Source organism: Canis aureus, chromosome 3 (genome assembly GCF_053574225.1).
Source record: "Canis aureus isolate CA01 chromosome 3, VMU_Caureus_v.1.0, whole genome shotgun sequence".
In the NCBI taxonomy this organism is placed as follows: Eukaryota; Metazoa; Chordata; class Mammalia; order Carnivora; family Canidae; genus Canis; species Canis aureus.
Window position 1 is genome coordinate 60,673,695 of NC_135613.1, and position 20,321 is coordinate 60,694,015.

The following is a 20,321-nucleotide window of genomic DNA, read 5'->3' on the forward strand; positions in this document are numbered from 1 at the left end:
TTTGAGAACGATAATTATTAAATCCTCTTTGAATGCTACCTACAGATTTTTCCTTTGAGATTATTACTCTCAAGTTTTTTGTTACTAATTAGTGTCATCTTTTTTTCAGTTTAAAGAAAATTTTTAACATTTATTGTATGGCTAATTTAATGATGAACTTCTTAGCTTGTGCTATCTAGGAAACTCCTCTCCTGTCATTCAGCTCTTAAGAATAACCTTTCTGGACAGATTAGTCTTAGTTGGAAGTTTATTTTCCTTTCAGCACTCCGTGTATGTCATGCCACTCTCATCTGCCCCTGAGGTTTCTACAGAAAAGTTGTGATATCCTTTTAGCTGCAAGGTTTCCCTTCTATGTGACCGGTTGTTTCTCTCACTGCTTTTAGGGTTCTCTCTTTATCCTTGACTATTACCATTTTGATTATAGTATGTGTTGGTGTAGATATCTTTGGTTTCATCTTATTTGGAACTCACTGGCTTTCCTGGACCTGGACGTCTGTTTCCTTGCCCAGATTAGGGAAGTTTTCATCTATTTTTTCAAATAAGTTTTTGCCTCTTTATCTCTCTCTTCTGCTTTTGAGAACCCTATAATACATATGTGCATTTGTCTGTTTGATGTTGGCCTCTAGATCCTTTAAGATATATTCACTTCTTTTAATTCTTTTTCTTTTTGTTGCTCTGTCTGGGAGGATTCTATTGCTTTGTCTTCCAGCTCAATTATCTGTTCTTTTACTTTATCCAGTCAGCTGTTAAATCTCTGTAGTATATTTCTAGTGCAATTATTGTATTCTTCGTCTCTGTGACTTGACTTGGGTTTGGTACTTTCATATATATATATATGAATATATATAATATATTTTTTAAGATTCCATTTGCACATTTTCTATCATATATATTTCTATCATATATATATCTCATTATATATATATATATATATATATTTATCTCTTTGTTGATGTTCTCATTGTGTTCATCCTTTTCCAGAGTTCAGTGTCATCCTTATGACCATTACTTTGAACTCTTTATCACCTATAGACTAGCTTTGTTTCATTAAGGTCTTTTTCTGAAGTTTTGTCTTGTTCTTTCATTTGGAACATATTTCTCAAATTTCTCAGTGTACTCATTTTAGCTGATTGTGTGTTTTTCTCTGTACTAGGTAAAACAGCTTCCTCTCCCATTCTTAAAGGAGTAGTCTGATGTAGGAGATGATTCATGGGTCCCAAGTGCACGGTACCCTGTGGGCACCATGGCCTGTGCTCTAGGGGAATTTGTGGGCTTCATGCACTCCTCAACTGTGTTGGAGCCTGGCTGCAGTGTGATGGGGGTGGGACACTTGCCCAACTATTGATCAGCCAAGGCCAAGGGGTGGGGAGTAACAAGAGAAGCATGTTCTCCCAGCTGCTGTGATGTTGCTGTCTTGGGGATGGAATGGTGGGGAGCTTGACTGGCTGTTGGATATGTGGCCCTCGTACCTGAGGCAGACCACTCATCCTGTCACTGTTGTGCAGCTGCAGCACAGTGGGGTGGGGCCTAGCAGGTTAGAGAATGATTGACAGGATCACGCCTGTTGAGTGCAAGCATTAGCAAGGTAGGATGAGATTGCAAAAATGATACCTACCATGGCTTCTATCCCTGGTAAGAGTCCCAACAGGTTTCTGTCTTTCCAGTAGTCAATTTAAGATTAGTAAGCCAGTATCCTTCACCAGTGGTCTAGTTAACTTTCCAAAATGCTGATTTTGTACTTGGTCTGGGGGAATGAGTATATGTGTGAGTTCTTTAAGAGCAGGTCCTCTGTTCTATGTAGTTCTGTTTCTCCTGCTCATACTCTTCATTGCTTTTCAAAGCCCAACATTATCAGGGCTGTGTCCTTGCCACAAAAACCCAAGGGTTGGGGGGCCTGATTGGTAGGGCAAAGCCCTCATTTGTCTGCAGAAATTTCCAGATTATTGAGAATCCTCCTGACTGTGGGTTATCATTCTGGGGTGGGATTTTTAGCAAGGGCATGTCTGCCTCTCCCACCTATCTCAATGCAGCTCTCTTAACCATTTTGAGAGGCACTCTTCATCAGGTGTTCATGACTTTTTCCAAGGAAATTATTCCATATATAGCCATAGATCTGTTGTATCTATGGGGCAAGGTGAGTTCTGGATTTTCCTATACTGCCATCTTGAAATAGTCCCTTCTAAAGTTGTTTTAGTAAAAATCCTTTTTCAGTTTTTACAGCTTTAGTGAAGTTAGTTGACATTCAATGAACTGCACATATTTAGATTGTATGATTTGATAAAGCTTTACATATGTATGCACCTGTTAGAGTTTCACATCAAGGTAGTGAACATTTCTATCACCCCCAGAAGTTTTCTGTAACACTGTAATCTCTTCCTCCTACCCCATGCAACTACTCATCTCTTTTGTCATTGCAGATTAGTATGCGTTTTCTAGAGTTTTTATAAAAGGATTATACAATTAAGTACTGGCCTCTGGATTGTCAGTCAACATAATTACTATAAGAGTTGGTCTGTTGTGTGTATCAGGAGATTATTCCATTTTCTTGTTGAATAGTAATCCACTGTGTGGCTATACCACCATTTGCTTACTCATTTGCTCACTGAAGGACATTTATATTGTTTCCAGTTTGAGGCTTTACTGAAATTAAGCAGCTGTGGCCATTTGCACATTTTCTATCTTTGTATGAGCATGTTTTGTTTCTCTTGGTCTGGTACTTAGGAGTATAATGGGTGGATGATACAACAGGTACATATTTTTTAATTGTCAAACTGTTTTCAAATGTATATAATAAATTGAAAGAAGCAGATAAAAGTATTAGAAGACATGAAGTCTTATATATTTGTGTGTATGGATGTGTATATATAAGAATGTATTTAACCAAAGTTATATATGAAACTATGTATTACTCATAATTTAATGTTCAGCCTCTTATCTCAGTATTTGAAACTGGTATATTTGCTAGTCCTACTGAAATTTAAACATCCTTTGATGATAGGGAGATTCATTCTTGTTTTGCTTAAATTGCATGAGTGAGATCTGAGATTTTAATTTTAGGCTTTTAATATATTGCTTTGAAAAATGATGTTCTTAACATGTGGGAGTGGACGGTGCATTTCACTTTTGATCTTGAGTGAAATCTCATCTCACAGATCACAGCTTGCTTTTGTGTGTGAGAGGCATAAATATTTTTTAGAAGATTTTATTTATTTACTTATGAGAAACAGAGAGGAGAAAGAGAGAGGTGGAGACACAGACAGAGGGAGAAGCAGGCTCCATGCAGGGAGCCTGACGTGGGACTCGATCTTGGTTCTCCAGGATCACGCCCTGGGCTGAAGGTGGCACTAGACTGCTGAGCCACCGGGGCTGAGAGAGAGAGGCATAAATATTTTTATTGAAAGATATGAGAGATGTAGAAGAGGTTTCCCCCTCCCCTTTGGAAACATAAAGATAAACTTTTGGATATTCTTCTGTATCCCACTTTTACATGTTAGTATATTGCTTCCTTTATGCAGTGTGTGGGAAGATGAATATGGTTTGTTTCATCCTGGTACATTAGATAACACCGGGAAGCACATGGTTCTGGTGGGAGCGTGAAGATGGTTTAGGGGTAGGGCTCCCAAGTGACTGTTGAAAAAGGACATGATATTTGAGCTGAAGTTAAAAAATAATATTATCTAATGAAGTTTTTTAAGATTTTACTTATTTGAGAGAGAGTTGGGAGGGGAGGGGCAGAGAGAGAGAGAGAATCTCAAGCAGACTCCACACCCAATGCAGAGCCCATCACGGAGCTCAATCTGACAACCCTGATATCATGACCTGAGCCCAAATCAAGAGTCAGATGCTTAACCGAGTAAGCCACCAAGGCGCCCCTCTTTTTATTTCAAATATACACAAATAGAAAAATATATAGCATGAATATAATATATATGAAAATATAAGTTAACTTCATGTTTTGGTAAATTATTATATTGCCTGAGAAAATGATTTAGCTTTTTTTTCCTTTGCATTCTTCATTCATTTAACTGCCTTTCCTTGTTTTCTTGGGATAGCTAGATCGTTGTGTGAAATGTTGAATAAAAGTAATGATAGTCAACATTCTTATCTTGCTCTGATTTTGAAGGGATTTTAAAGGCCTTTTAACATTTGATTAGTGATTTTAATATTTGCCACATTTTGTAGTTAGCATTTATAAGGTTGCATTAGTCTGCTTGGGCTATTGTAACAAAACAGATCTTTCCTGACTTACAATGGGGTTATATCTCGATGAACCCATCATAAATTGAAAATATTGTAAGTGGAAATGCATTTAATACACCTAATCTCCTAAACCTTGTAACTTACCTTGCTGACCTTACATGTGCTCAGAACACTTATATGAACTTACAGTTGGGCAAGATCATTTAACACAAAGCCAAGTTTATAATAAAGTGTGGAATATGTCACATAATTATTGAATACTATAATGAATGCACAAAACATAATGGTTGTAAGTGCTTCGGTTGTTTACCTTGGTACATGCAGGGCTGCCACTCAGCATCATGAGGGAGTGTGGATGTGTACCCGTAGCCAGGGAAAGACCAGACAGAATTTGATAAGTGGTTTCTACTTTTGCAACACTGCAAAGTTGAAACATGTGAAGTAGAGCTGTTATAAGCTCGGGGCCACCCCTACCACAGACTGGATGGCTTGAACAACAGACTTATTTTTCCATAGCCATGGAGATTGGGAGTCTGAGATCCAGGGGGCCAGTGTGTTCAGTTTCTGGTGAGGACTTTCCTTCCAGCTTTGTAGGTGGGAGGTGGACACATGTGGGTTTTCCTGTGTATCTGCAGACAGGCTGAGGGCATGTAAGAGCTCTCCGAGGTATCTTCTCCTTCCTCCCTCTGAGGCCTAGCTCCCAATACGGTCATGTTGGGGATGAGCTTCACTGTGAATTCTGGGGGGTTGCAGACATTCCATTCATAACACAGATTAAATAAATTATCTGCAATTCTTGATGATTCACTTAGTCCTTGCTGCACAGCAAACCACCCAAAATTTTGTGACTTGAAATAGTGATATGATTTATTTTATTTTACTGTTTTATAATTCTGAGGATTGACCGGGTTATTTCTTTTTGTTTTCATCTTTGGTTTCAAACATGAGGCTGCCTTCAGTTGGAGAGTTGAGGGGGCCAAAGGGCCCCTAGATGGCCTTGGTCATGTGTGCGGATGACCCTGGCTATTGGCTGGGGTGACTTGTTCTCAGCAGAAGCTCACATGCTGTTCCAGGTTCCAAGGGCAGGAATGGCTAATTCTCAGAGTGTAAGCTTTGACAGTTGCACATCACTATAGCACGTTCTTTTAGGCAATGCACGTCACCAGATGAGCCTAGCTTTGAAGTGATGGAGAAACAGATATCTCATGGTTGAGAGGAGAGCAGTACTGCATTGCAAAGGGAGGTGCTTAAGGGAGGCATGATTTATGGAATGCGTTTGTAACAGTCTTACACATCTTTGCTAGTTTTGCTGTGGGTAGTTTCTGCCCTACGACCCAGCAATTGCACTGTTGGGGATTTACCCCAAAGATACAAATGCAGTGAAACGCCGGGACACCTGCACCCCGATGTTTATAGCAGCAATGGCCACAATAGCCAAACTGTGGAAGGAGCCTCGGTGTCCAACGAAAGATGAATGGATAAAGAAGATGTGGTTTATGTATACAATGGAATATTACTCAGCTATTAGAAATGACAAATACCCACATTTGCTTCAACGTGGATGGAACTGGAGGGTATTATGCTGAGTGAAGTAAGTCAGTCGGAGAAGGACAAACATTATATGTTCTCATTCATTTGGGGAATATAAATAATAGTGAAAGGGAATATAAGGGAAGGGAGAAGAAATGTGTGGGAAATATCAGAAAGGGAGACAGAACGTAAAGACTGCTAACTCTGGGAAACGAACTAGGGGTGGTAGAAGGGGAGGAGGGCGGGGGGTGGGAGTGAATGGGTGACGGGCACTGGGGGTTATTCTGTATGTTAGTAAATTGAACACCAATAAAAAAGTTTGTCAAAAATGTATTGGTGAATTTCACCATGTTTTTTCCCAGCATTAAGGTTATTATATATTTTTTCTCTAATCTGTTTATGTGGTGAATTATATTTCCTATGTGTAAACCACACATTCAAAATTATCATGTATATCGTTTTTAGAGGTTGATTGATATTTATTTGTGTCTGTGTTCAGGAGTAAGACTGATCTCTGAATGTCTCTTATTTCTGTAATAACGTTTTTACTTGCCTCTGTTACTTGATTTGAGGAATGCTGCCTAGTTTTCTAGCCCCTGAAGGGTAGTATATGATTTGAATTGCTGTTTGAGGAATGTTAGAACATTTATGTGAACAGTTGGTATCTAGGGTTTGCTTTAAGATGGTATTTTTAACTTACTTAATTTTTTAAACTATAGCCCCAATATAGTTTTGTTAGTTTTTTTCTCGAGACTATGTTATTAGTTTATATATTCCTCGGAATTTCTATTTACCAAATTTGTAACTTCTTATCACATGGAACTATTAAAAACAAACTCATGATGTTCTTAATCTCACCCAGTCTAGTCAGAAATCTCATAGTTTTATTAGTCTTTTCAGTAAACTGACTTGAAGTTTTTTATTTGCTGTTTTGTATCAGTTTTTTTTAACTGTTTCTTTTTTTTAGATTGTATTTATTTATTTGAGAGAGAGAGAGAAAGAGAGAGCAGGAACAGGGGAAGGAGCAGGGGCAGAGGGAGAAGCAGACTCTACCTGCTGAATGTGTGTAGGACTCGATTTCATGACCCCAGGATCATGACCTGAGCTGAAGGCAGAGAGGCTTCACCGAATGAACCACCCAGATGCCCTCTTTTTTCTTCTTCTTTTTTTTTAAAGATTTATTTATTTATTTATTTATTTATTTATTTATTTATTTATTTGAGAGCACGAGGGAGAGAGTAAACACACGTGTGCAAGCATGAGTGAGGGAGGGACAGCAGAAGGGGGACTCTCTCTCCTTCAGGCTCCACGCCCAGTGCAGAGTCAGAGGTGACATTTGAGATCATGATCTGAGCAGAAAACAGTCGGTTGTTTAAGTGACTGAGCCACCCAGGCACCTACAAATGTTTTTCTCCTATTTACTTCCACCTACATTCCCAACTTCGTAATTTAAGTTTTAAACACTGCTTCTTTTTGAACATAAGTGTTTACTGCTCTAATTTTCCTGTAGAATCTCATTCACTCCAGTTTCATGGTTTTGATATATAGATTTTTCACAATCATGATGTTTCCAGGAGATCACAGTGTCACCCTGAAGCCATGGCGGGCCAAAGCATGTGTCTCTAGTCTTTTCCTATGGATTTCCAGACCCTAACTTTGGAATTATGAACCTTACTATTGCACTCAAATGAGTGTCATTTTACAAAATCACTGAACAATATTCTTCACACGTGTCAAGGGTATGAAAATCTTCCCTTGACTCTCACTGTTTTGGGTGAGACTATGGATAAATAACAAATATAATGTAGTAGTCTCTGGAAACAGGAAAATGACATATGTGGGAAAACTGGAAGAATTTAAATAAGGCTTGTAGTAGCTTAATTAGTAGTATTACTAACTGACAACTGCTGTGATTATAAGATTTAACCTAGGGGAAGCAGGGCAAAGTGTATAATGAGAACTCTCTGTAGTGTTTTTATCACTTGTCCATTAATCTGAAAGTAGTTCAAGATAAAAAGTAAATTAACAAGGTATAGGCCCTTTGGAGTAGGCAGATGTCCCAGAGCAGGGGCTGGCTTCAGAACACGTGTGGGTGTAGATTAGCCCTGCCTCCTTGACCTGTGTGGAGATGCTGAATCAAGATATTGTATATATGAAACTAGTAGAATGCTGCATGTGAACCATATTGGAATTAAAATAAAAAACGTAATAATAAAAAATAAAGATTACCCTTAATTTTCCTGGCACTTCAATCATAAATTTTAAAGATTGTTTATTGATGATGATGATATTTATTTATTTATTTATTTTATTTATTCTCGAGAAAGAGACAGAGACAGAGACACAGGCAGAAGGAGAAGCAGGCTCCATGCAGGTAGCCTGACGTGGGACTCGATCCCAAGTCTCCAGGATCACACCCTGGGCTGAAGGCAGTGCTAAACCGCTGAGCCACCCGGGCTGCCCTGATGATGATATTTAACCATAATTTTTAAATGTACAGTTATAGAATTTTCTCCAGATGTCCACCATATTTCCTGAGACAAATGTGTAATTTATTTCATTTTCTCATCTGTAAATTGGGACTGTTTATTTTCAAAACCTATATTCCTTCTCATTCCAAGAGGGATTACACCAGTGGTGACTTAAAAATATAAGTACTCTATCAGTGTAAAATCAGTAGTCGACGAAATCAGCCAAAGAGAAAAATGAGGAAAGGAAAAGAAAACTAGGGAAACAGTTTATGCCAAAAGAAGACAAAACAGTCAACAGAATTCATGCTCTAAAGTTCTATAAAGTTGGGGCACCTGGGAGGTTCCATCGGTGAAGTGTCTGCCTTCTGCTCAGGTCATGATCCTGGGGTCCTGGGACTGAGTCCCTCATCGGGCTCCCTGCTCAGGGGAGAGTCTGTTCTCCCTCCCCTCTACTCATGCTCTCATTCTCTTTCTCTCTCCCTTTCTCTCAAATAAGTAAAATCCTTAAAAATAAAGTTCTATGAAGTCAATATTGTTAGATCAGAAAGTCCTCTGTGTGCTTCATACTATCCAAAGGAAAATTCAGTTCACTCTCAGATTTAGTGCCTTATAATAAACACAATCAGTGCTCAGGAGAAGCCTAGGTATTCCTCAGATGCCTTTCATTGTTCAGGAAGGAGGACTGGTGGAGTGGGAGCACCAGCGTCTTCCATAACTTGCCCCGGAGCACGCCGGTTGCATAATGCAAGCTGTCTAGTATGGATAGAACATGGAAGAAATAACACAGATGTGTTGTTCATGGAAATTCTCATCTTTCTACATCATTTAAAAAAAGCACTATTAAAAAATTAAAATTAAAATTAAAAATTAAAAAAGTACTATTGAATAAGTAGTTTTTAATTGGCTTAAAATACAAATCATGGAAAGATATTTTATTACCTGTGCTTTGTAAAAAAAAGATACATATGTAAGATTTTGTAAGAACAAAAAATGGTCCATCATTTTAAATTATAGTTTTGTCCTCATTGTAAAAATATTTTATTATATATTTGAACTCCTTTTTTATTGAAGATTATAGTATATTATGATGTTATTAAGGAGAGCAAACCTCACCTATTATTTTTGCAGGACAGAAAATATTACCTTTTTGGACTAGTAAATATTTTTAAAATGGTTTTTTACATCATCTAAAAATTTTTTTGAAACTTTTTTCCTTTAGACATCGCTTTGCATTCTTATTTGTTTTCTGTCATGTTTGATAAATTTAAACACAAATAAGTGATAGCAGATGTTACCAGAGTTAAAATAGCACTTCTTCTGACTACCAACTAGTGATGTTTTGTGTTGTAGCAAAGCTGATAAATTAGGTGTTGTTGTAAGGTTCAGCTAGAGCAAATGAAAATAATTTATCAGAAAAACAAAGGAAATGAAACACTGAATCACTACGAGTTTTCCAAGATGAGAGAATCAATCAAAAGCTCCAGAAGTAACTTGAGTTTTACAGCATGATTGTGGATGTTTAACAATTGAGTAGTAGATTCATTTTGAAAGATTTATGGCCCTTATTTTGTCACAAACTTTACTAATACAAGGATCCAACAAAATATGAAATATAGCCCAATCTATTAAAAATGGAGAAACAATTTACATCTTTCAAAAAATAAAACAGAAATTTAGTCAACATGCTGCAAAGGTTGATGTTTAAAATACTAGCTTAGAAAAAAAATAAAAATAAATAAAATAAAATAAAATACTAGCTTAGGAAAACATATGCCTGTTGTTGTGGGTTTATTTTATGTCAGGTAAGCGAGGAAAGCACACTTTTAATCTTGTGCTGAAATGTGCATGAAGGTCAGTGAGTGGGGACCTTACTGGTTTGTACGCATCACAGTATCTGCATCTAGTTAGCGTCCTTGCTTCCAGCTGCCTGGTTCTTGGCAGGTGATTAACAATGAGTTACCATTGTTGTAGTGGAAATCACTAAGGACCTCCTAAGAAGACAGATGCGAGCAGAAGGGTCTGGGCAGGCAGAATGAAGAAGAAGGAACACTCTGTGTTGGGAGTTATTGTTACCTTACCTCATTTTCACCAGCCGGCCCACACATGGTTCATTTGTCTGAAGTATAGACAGAACATTTATATGACAACTAAAATTAATACAGAGCCTTAAACCTGAGATTTATGATAATCTGTGCCAAAAAATAATGACTTAAAATTGTCTTACTGTTTTATGTGCTTTGGTATGCTGTGTACTATCTTTCTTACCACTTATTTTTAGAAAAAAATATCTTTAATTAATTAGCATTTGGAAATTACAAGGTTTACATCAAACCAAAAAAATATTTTGGGTTTCAGACATGAGCAAACAGACACTTAGAAATCATTAATAATAGATAATTAGAACTTTCTGGCTAAAGAAGCTGCTTCTCAAATAAGAGGCATTGTAACGTAATTTTTATAATGGCTTCTCACTTTTAAGTTCTTTTATTTTTTAACTGCTTAAGTAAATCAGTTAAATGTTAAGCCAATTGAAGAGATAATGGGACTAAAACTTTTTGATATTTGGCCTTTATTTTTATAAAATGTAGCTATTTTTGTATCCTTACTATTTCTCTCTGTTCATTTTTTGCTACTTATTTTTTCCAGGTTATTTCACAGTTGAGGATCTTGGGCAGATCGGCAACAGCTGGTTGTAAATTTGACAGAGAAATCTGGTCTAATGAACTGTCCCCTGTCCTCAATCTCTGGAAGAAACTAAACCAGGTTAGTACTGAAATATCAGGTTAGTACTGAAATATCATCCCAGGTTAGTACTGAAATATCATCCCAATGGTTAGTACTGAAATATCATCCCAATGGTTTCCACTTTTTCCTCCCTATCCTTTTTTCCCCCCACCTTATCACCAAATTGTCCCTGTTGGTAAAACCTTGCATTGATCTGTCGGTAGTGTGTACCAGTTTCCTGGCCGGAGGAAGACAGGAAGCAGGTGGCCAGTGTAATTGTTGTACCCTGGTGCACTTGCTATGTGTTTACTGTGCTCATGCTTGCCTTCTCCCTCCCCTTCGTGCAAAGTCAGCAACTACTATAACAGGTGATAGTTTTCAAAGGACTCTTCATCAGCTGGAAATGGGCTTGGTTTTGTATTGTAGAGTAGTAATGCTGTTGGTTACAGAGCAGTTGCTTGCTCACTAGGCAAAGGCATGAGCTTATTGTGATTCCTATTCCTAGTGAATGGGGTTTTTTTCCTCTGGAATTAAAAAATAACCACGCATTTCATCCATTTAGTAATATTATAAAAATGCCTATATATCAGGTCTAAAATAAGGGAAGTCAAGTAAAGCTAATTTCAGAACCAAGGAAAAAGGTTAAAGTCCTCTAAAAACTCAAAGTCCTCAGACCTTACAGTATTGTAATTTTGAGTTATTATGACATCTCAACAACTGGTGATTGTCAGTGGTCTCAAAAAGCAACAATCCAAGCTAATTGAATCACCGTTTTTATTCCAATCATCACTGATAAGGCTTGATACAGTCTGCCTGAGGAGAAATTAGGTGTGGAAAATACTGCCTCCGCTGGCACCTTAAGCCATACTCCTCCACCCCCCCACTGCCCAAGATACATGTAAGCGCTCTGTTCGAGTTCCTGACACGATCCAGCTTTTGTACCAGTTCATTGCGGAGTTACTATTCTTACACCTCTTACATCCTATTCTTACACCCTCTGTTCTTAAACCAACTTTTATTTTTCTTTAAATTAACAACCAAATTTATACACATTTGATTTTCTCATTTAGCAGTTAGTTTTTTATCTCAGCGTGTGGTGGTGCACTCCTTGTCAAGACTCCATTTCAGCCTGTAACAGTTTCCAGCCTGATTTCCTTCTTTATTGGCTATTTTGAATTTTCTGTTGATTATTCAGGTTCGTGCAGTCCTTAAAATATGTACACATATGCAAACACGTATGTATCCAATGTATGCATATTATATCATATTATGATATAGCTATTCTGAGATTAACAATATAAAATTATTCTCAAAGGCTTCACTTAGAGCATAAAATAAAATAATTGGAACTACTATGTTTATCCCTTACTGAATTGCGAAAGTATTGTAAAAGTAATCCTACTTATTGCAAAGATCTTATCTTACATTTTAGAGACATAATCGTGGTATCTGCTGGAGCCTTATTTTCTTCCCCTTGAAGTATAAGTCAACTTGTTTGGCTCAGTTTTCAAGTTTGAGTAAGATTGAAGTTTACTGCATGATTTTGTCACCTTACTGTCTTTCTCGGTCTCGAACTCTGAATTTGCGCCGGTCACATTTTTATCTCACCTTTCATCTGGCCGTAAGATATAGCTGTGTGCATTGCACAGGGAATCCAGTCCTATGATCTTGTAGCATGAGAAGGAAAAAAGCATTGTTTACTGTTTTAGATTCTCAGAGGGGTCTGCCAGAGAAAATGGATGAACAAGAGAAAATCATACAAATGTATTGAATACAAGTTTTGTGTGACACGGGAGCCTTCATACAGAAATGAAGACCCAAGGAAGTGGTTGCACCTGAGCATTTTTTTTTTTTGCCAGGTTTGATGAAGAGTGGTGACAAAATAGTACAGAAGGGTTACTGTACTATTTCTGGTGAGCCCGGAATAGTAAACTGGGAGAAATTGGCAAGCCTGTTGTGTGAATAGCTGTAAATGTTGGCTCTTAACGCCATGCAACATTTTCTGGAACATGCTGTTCACTTCCTTCATGACTTCATTCCTGTGGGGTCCCCAGCTTTCATTTCTGCCCCTGCTCACCCTTTGCTGACATGTACACACAGTGTCCTTGTAACTGGAGGGTTTTCACTTTGGACACAGAGAGCACCACAGAAGTGACTTCACAGGTCTGTGTTAATTTTTTACCTTTTAAGACCCAACCCAATATTAGAAATTCAAATTAATTCTGTTTCCCAAACCCTCATTTTTCTCTTTTAGGATGTAGGAATAGTCTGTTAATAGCCATCTCATGTTGGATCCACGGTCCCATCCTCCACATAGGGAAAAGGTGGAGCGTGGAGCTCAGTGTAGGGGCAGAAGCACACAATAAAGTCTTTCATGCTGAAGTAATTTATTTTAGGGTCAGCACCGTGGGGAGAAGTGACATTGTTAGGCTCACTAGACTCTTCAAATGAGATTTCATCCAGGAAGGCTACATGGTGGGGAGGAAACCAGGGGTCTGACTGGAAAGAAAGCTCCCCAGTAAGGGTGAGATGTTGCCCCTGGTTAAGTTGTAGGGCCACCTGGCATGTGGCTGCCTTGGCATTTACGGTTCCGACAGGGACAGATGGGTCCTCGGGTTAAACCTGGCAGTTCACCCAGCACTCTCCTCTTATCTGTTTGCATCACATACTTAGCTTTGTGAAAATGAATTTGATTGCTTTGTAATAAAATAAAATGCCTCTTTGTGGTCTCAGACTGGCTGTCTGTCTCTGTACTGACTTCTTTATACCACATGCCCTGGTTTTGTACAGCATGGACTCGCTGGGTCTTTCTCTTTGTTTGCTTCATAATGTGCTACTCACTCTTGAACTTCTCTATCTGCGTATCTGCTCTTGGGGTTCCCTTTGCATAGATTCACCTTGTTCCCTGTTCAGTTGGATAACTTTTTTTTTTTTTTTTTTTTTTTTAGAAATCTAACTAGTCTAACATAAATACCACTGATCTCTCTACTTTTGCAGAGCTACGCCTTGCAAACACTGTGCTAATTAAGATGAGTAAACTATCATCATGTCCTTAAACTCAAAAAAAAAAAAATTAACACAGGGATTCACAAAAATGATACATCTAAGAAAGGATGGCTTTAGCTGTTTCCATCATTCATTTATTACATGAGCCACTCTTTAGTAATCTGAAAAATTTCCTGGTTTTGCAATTTCATAGTTATTTTTTTAAACAGAGCAGCATAGAAATTAAATAATTTTCTAATCGAAAAAGATAATTTTCTTTCCCAAGATAAAACTCTGTTACTATTATGTTGCATTTTCAACATAAACATATATTAAGTATGAAATTGTCATTGGTATGTAATGTCATTGTTAGGATATAACTGTTTTCCTTCCTGTTCAAGGATTAGTTTATGCAATTTATTCCAAGTCCCTGTTAGATGGAATCATTACATCTTGTCAGAGCTGACTCTCTTCTGTTGAAGAGTTGGAAGAGACTTTGTGCAGAGACTCCCGAGAGAGCACCTCAGCTTGGAGGGGGGGGAGGGCGGGACTTCGGGGCTCATTGTCACTACCCCGCCCCAGCCATTTCCCTTGGTTCTGCACAGAGGGCCAGACTGTCTGCTGGCAGGGACCTGGGCCCTCACTCATCTAACATCTGATGAGAAGGTGGCTTCTGGAGCCAGTCTGCTGGGCCCAGATCCAGCACTTGCACTTACTAGCTATGTGACGTAGGAGAATTACTCACCTTCTCTTTGTTCTCTTATCTATAAAATGGGGATAATAATAGTATTTGTCTCATAGGTGTCTCATCAGGATGAAATGAGTTAATAAATGTAAGGCTTTTATAGCAGTGCCCAGTGTGTGTGCATTCTCAGCTGAGTATTCATTTTACTATTATCAGAGGCACAGAGATTTGTGATGTATGAACGTCTCTTTCCACAGGGGAGTTCATATAACATTTGCCTCTTTCCAGAGCAAGATGTTTTTATTATTTGTGTAATTATGTATTCAATCCTTCATTCAGAATATTTTCATTGAGCACCTAGTTTGTGTCAGTGCTTTTGTGCTTGGGATGGTATGGAAGGCAGAAGAGTTACGGTGCCAATACTGTAGACTTATTGTTGGGTTGTAAGATATTTAAAATGTAAGAGACATTTAAAAAAATTAAACAGGTAAATAAGCAAAAAAAAATGTTAGAAATTATTGTAAATGCTGTAAAAGGAAAACACAGATGCTACTATACAGAAAATGAGAGAAGTCCTATTTTGGACTGGATAGTTAGGGAATATCTTGCTCCAGGAGTGACATTGAATCTGAGACGTGAGCCATGAGAAGACCAGCCAGATGGAGTTGAGGGTGAAGCCCTTTGTAAGCAGTGAGGACAGCAGGGACCAAGCTTGGCACACTCGGGAAGCCTGGAGGAGGTCAGTGTGAACGGAGCACAGAGACTAAAGGGTAGTGTGGAATGAAATGATGAGGAGGGGTGCTGCTCAGGATACAGAAAGTTGCTGGTGTCTTATTCCCATTGTAGTGGGGCACCCTGACAAAGTACTAGGCAGGGGAGAAGCTATGATTCCAGTGACCACTGTGAAAGCTCTCCCTGGCTGTTGTGTACAAGTGAGTTTGAGTGAGGTTCAGAGGAAGGAAGGAAAGCAGCCAGGGGTTTGCCCTCTGGGTGAGAGGTGGTGGCTATGGTAGAGCAGGAGAAAGGTGGTGCCACCAGGCTGGATGTTGGAAGTACTGCTGAGGAAACTCACAAAGGATTTGCACATTGGTTTTCTGGACCAGGGGACTGGGTGGAGGTGGCGCCACTTAGTGCCCAGGTGTGTGTGTGGGGGTGCTGCTGCAGGTGGAGAGTGGACTTGCTGTGCCACTTTGGGGTTGGTGGACAGTGGACATGCGGGTGTCCAGGGGAATGTTGGCTGTACAGCGGGGACCTCAACAAGCTTGCTAGGACTTGGGACTTATTAGCATCTAGGGAACATTTAGCATTCCATCATCCAGATGGAACGAAGCATTCCATCATCCAGAGAGAGAAGGAAGAGAATTCACAGACAGGCCCTGATGAGTCTGATACATAGAGTCACAGGCAGGAGAGGCGGGACCAAGCTTTCCTCAGGGGAATAAAGCAAAAACCCAAGCAGGCAACAGCACACAAGGCTGTAGCACCACATAAACCTTGAGGAGGGCGTCTTTAATCAGGGACAGAATTGTTGACTGTGGGCAACTGCTGGTATGGGGTGAAGAAGGTGAGGACAGAGTTGGTCATTGGAGTCTCAGAATCTAAGTCATTGGTGACCATGACCTTGACAGGAAAAAAGTCAAGGTGGAATGAAGAGATGGGAGGTATGGAGAGGCAGTTCTTTCTAGAAGGTGCTACATGGGACAGTGAGGAATGAGGCGGTTAGGTCAGTAAGGGTGCAGCAGTGTTTATAGGCTAGCAGGAAGGGTCTAGTGTAGGGGGTAATGTTAATTCAGCAAAGTCCTGAAAACACAAAGTATAAGTTTCTTTCTATGTTTTTTGCTAGACAAGGAGTCCGTGAAGAATACAGAAACTTACCATCCCTTAAGTGTATTTAAAACTTTTTTCAGAGGTTTAGAATAACTTTATATTCCTCCTTCTCTTATTGTGAAGCTATCCCGAGGCTTAGTGCTGGCTATTCTATTCTTGCTGCTGTCTATGTGGAGCACCGTCGCTTCAGCAGTTGTAGGATTATTTGGTATTTGTGTTTCTTTTAAATTACTAGCCCACCAGGGACATCGAAGTGTTCTTCCCACTCCTAAAAGTACGGATGCGGCCCCCAAACAACTGTGTTCCAGCTTTCAGATCCTTGGTTATTTGGACTCTGCTTATTCAACTAAATAGGCTGCTAGAAAGTTGCTAGATATCCTTGTTCCTAATTTCATCTTTATCTACTCTCTACCTGATGTAATAGGCATTTCATGTAAGTGTACTGACACTTGGTCCAGTTTTAGCTTGATTCATATCTTGAGTTATTTTGCACTGGTTGCCGTAGTATCACTGTAGTTCTCAGAAATGTCTTCAAACCTCTTTTTCATAACAACATAGAAGTAAATAGAAGTAAATATGTAAGCATATTTTAATTATTTTCAAGTAGATTTTTTCCACATTCAGTTTCTCTTCTTGATACTTTTTTTTTTTTAAATTACAGCTATTAGCTTAAGACAAAATCTGTTGATCTAGTGTGTTTATGAGTGACCTGGAGAGGGTAGTCTACTGGTATTAGTATTTTAGCTGTGAAAGAACATTTATCAGTTTCAAAAACTCCAGAATCCAGGAATTCTAAAATACCTATAACGGGTTTGGGTTAAGATTTAAGTTAAAAGCTTACCCCATAGGTCTCTCACTCTGATCTAAGAAGTATGATGAGTCGTTCTTTGTGAAACTTGAATTCCTTTAAGGGCCATATTAATAGATTAGGACTTCATCTGTGTACAGCTAGCATATTATAATTTTCCTGTTAGACATAAGTAGAAAAAGAAAAACTGGATGAGAGGAATTGTGAGTCAAACAGGAAAATAACTGTTCACTCATTTCAAGGAGTTTTGAAAAGTCACCCAAAGTGTGTGCAACCTCCAGCCTCAGATTAATGTAAATTAGGCACCTGTGGGGCCACAGCCCGGCCATGGAGAGTGAGGACCATGGTAGACATGGAGTCATGTGTTCTGCTCTGGAGCCTACTTGCTGAGCATCATGTGGAAACCAGGGAATGGAGATCTGGAAATTTCTAGCAAATAAAGGGATTGGAATATAGGAACTGTCTCCTTACTAATAATGTCAGCTATGCAGACATATCAGCATGGCTGGTTCAGTGTGCATTGTCTGCTCTTTTGTGTTTGTGGGGGCTTATTTAAAAAGATGGTGAAAGCCAGTTAAGCTTACTGTGACAGTGGACGTGTTTTTTTATGGAGCCAGAGACTTCCAGATGATTCTGAGAGGATGCTTCAGCCGGAAAGGTGAGCAGGACAGCCTCCTCAGTAGAAGTGCTTGAGTGCCGGCCGCTCCAGATACAGTGGTGGCAGAGGGTGCAGGAAAGGACACGGCTGAGGGGAGGGGACGATGAGTTCACTTGCCTTACTTACCTTTCTGTAGTGACAGTGCCTGCAGAGAACCTTAGAGTCAAGATTGTGATAACTGGAGTAGGTTCCAAGAATTTGAGACTTAGATCTGAGCAAAAGGGCTAAATAAACAGAAGGGACCCACTAACAAATAAAGGACCTGGGAGGTGGGGAAAGAATTTCATTTTGATGGTTTCCTTAAAAGTCCGAGGGAAATACTTAATCTGTGATCTCTGTTTGCTGCACTAGCGTTCTGGATGCTCAGGGGCTCGTGTATGGTCACTGACTTACACACTTGCTCAGTAATTCCAGCCTCCACTGCCATGCTGATGTTGGGATCTGCTATCTTCTTTTATTCAAAAGAATAATAGGTTCTGGTTCTTGCAGAATGAATAATTCTGGACTGGGCTCTGGTTGAGTATTACAAGATTCCAGTGCCTTTGTCTGTTTCAGCAGGTAGTCAACCTGTTTAGGTTCACACCCCGTGTTCTGTTTCTCTTCTGTGGGTTGTACTTCCTTGTCAGTTTCGTGGACGGAACCTCGACAGCGCAGTCCTGATCCACCTCACCGCGTTGTCCCTGATAGGACTGTCACCGTACAGTGGATGAGCTGATGGTGGTCGGGGGGAGGGGTACCCCTCTTCACTGGAGCAGTGGGGTGGAGTTCATGATGCCATCTGCAGGGCTGTGGGCACTGACAGTGTTTTTCATTTCAGGTACAGTGTAGACATCACTCCTGCCCGGAGCCTCCACATGGGACCCCTCCTGCTGCCCACAGCAGGGGTGATCCATGATTTTTAACAAAGGAATTACTGATGTCCCTCTCTCTTTTTAAAAATTATTTGCAGAATCTTTTAGATTGATGAGCTGAGGGTACGAATGGACCTTTTGCTTTTTAGTTAAATTAGTAATAGGTTACTGGACATTCCAAAATATCTTATGTAAAACCCAGAAATTTTAGCTTTTTATTCATGTGAAGCTGAACAAGTTAGGAGCTCACAAGAGTATACTGTAAGTTTTATATCAGACAGAGGCCAAAAATTCATTTGTTGATCAAATTGGATCTAGAAAAAGGTGTGAATCTAGTTCATTGTTCAGATCCGGACTGTTGGTTTTCAGTCTTTACCCTTTTTTAATAGAGTGAAGGAGGGAGTTTGTGGTAAGCTAAATGGATCCAGTGCCACAGTCCTTTATTGTACAGGGAAATTATATCCTCTCTCTCTCCTTCAGAAGATTTGATTTGTAGAAAGAAATTCTATTTTATAAATTTTAAAAACTTTTATTTGGATTTAGGCTTTGAGCTATATTCACATTGGTTGAAACTAAAGAAAGAAGGAAATAGTGCTCATGCACTTTGGGTTAATTTGCAGCTTTTATGAATCATAAGCTGGTTTTATCATAATCTTTAGAAGAAATAGGTAAGAACAAACTACTTAAGCTTTGTAAAGTGAACTTGAATGCAGGATGGTATAACGGAGAATCGTTGGCCAGAACTCACATCTTAGGAGAGAGGAGTATTTGATTTTTGTAGGTACTAAGTGCGTTTGAACTTCCTTTTGTGTAAAAGGTAGTCATGGCCCTGGGGACAACTGGACAGGTAGAGTTGTCTTAGGTGGTGTCAGATGAGTGGGTTGGGAAAAAAGTCATACAAGTGAAACACTCCTCAGTATCTTTTTGGATTGAATATAAGGATTACTTTCCATTTCAAAGACAGGATTGATGCACAATCTCAGGCACTTTGAAAGGTAATTTCAAGTTCTTAGGGGTGTGAGAGAGAGAGACAGACAGACACAGAAAAATCTCCAAGACTAAACACAGACCTCTAATCTGTCGCTTTGGGTGGTATGGACATTTTAACAATATTTGTTCAATCATTCCATGAGCACAGAATGCTTTCCTTTTGTCTGAGTCATCTTTGATTTCTTTCATCAGTGTTTCATAAAGTTTTCAGAGTAGAGGTCCTTCGCCTCCTTGGCTAAGTTTATTTCTAGGTATTTTATTATTCTCAGTGCCATTGTAAGTGGCACTGCAACTTTGCTGAATTCATTTATCACTTTTTTTTTTTTTTGGACAGAGTCCTTTGGGTTACTATATATAGTATCATGTCTTCAGCAAACAGTGAAAGTTTATTTTTCCTTACCAACTTGGATGTCTTTTATTTATTTTCCTTATCTAATTGCTGAGGCCAGAACTTCAGTACTAGGTTGAATAAAAGTGGTGAGAGTGGACATCCTTGTCCTATTCTAGAACTTAGCAAAAAATCCCTTAAGTTTTTCACCATTTACTATGATGTTAGCTGTGCATTTTTTAAAAAGATGTATTTATTTTTATT

At 39.0% G+C, this 20,321-nt stretch overlaps 1 protein-coding gene across 9 annotated transcripts in view; it reads left to right on the plus strand.

Moving 5' to 3' along the window:
- The window catches only part of DYNC2H1 (dynein cytoplasmic 2 heavy chain 1), a 339,457-nt gene that overhangs the window by 217,494 nt on the left and 101,642 nt on the right, over positions 1-20,321 (plus strand). For 8 of the 9 annotated variants that reach the window (XR_013376718.1, XM_077893273.1, XM_077893270.1 and 5 more), the window contains one exon: positions 10,848-10,964. Coding sequence is in view for 8 of the 9 variants with exons in the window: in XM_077893273.1 (XP_077749399.1) it covers positions 10,848-10,964 (117 nt within the window). In the remaining variant the exon portion in view is untranslated. Of the gene's footprint in view, positions 1-10,847; positions 10,965-12,784; positions 13,543-20,321 lie in introns of those variants that run through there. The other variant, XM_077893274.1, reaches the window with a different exon arrangement.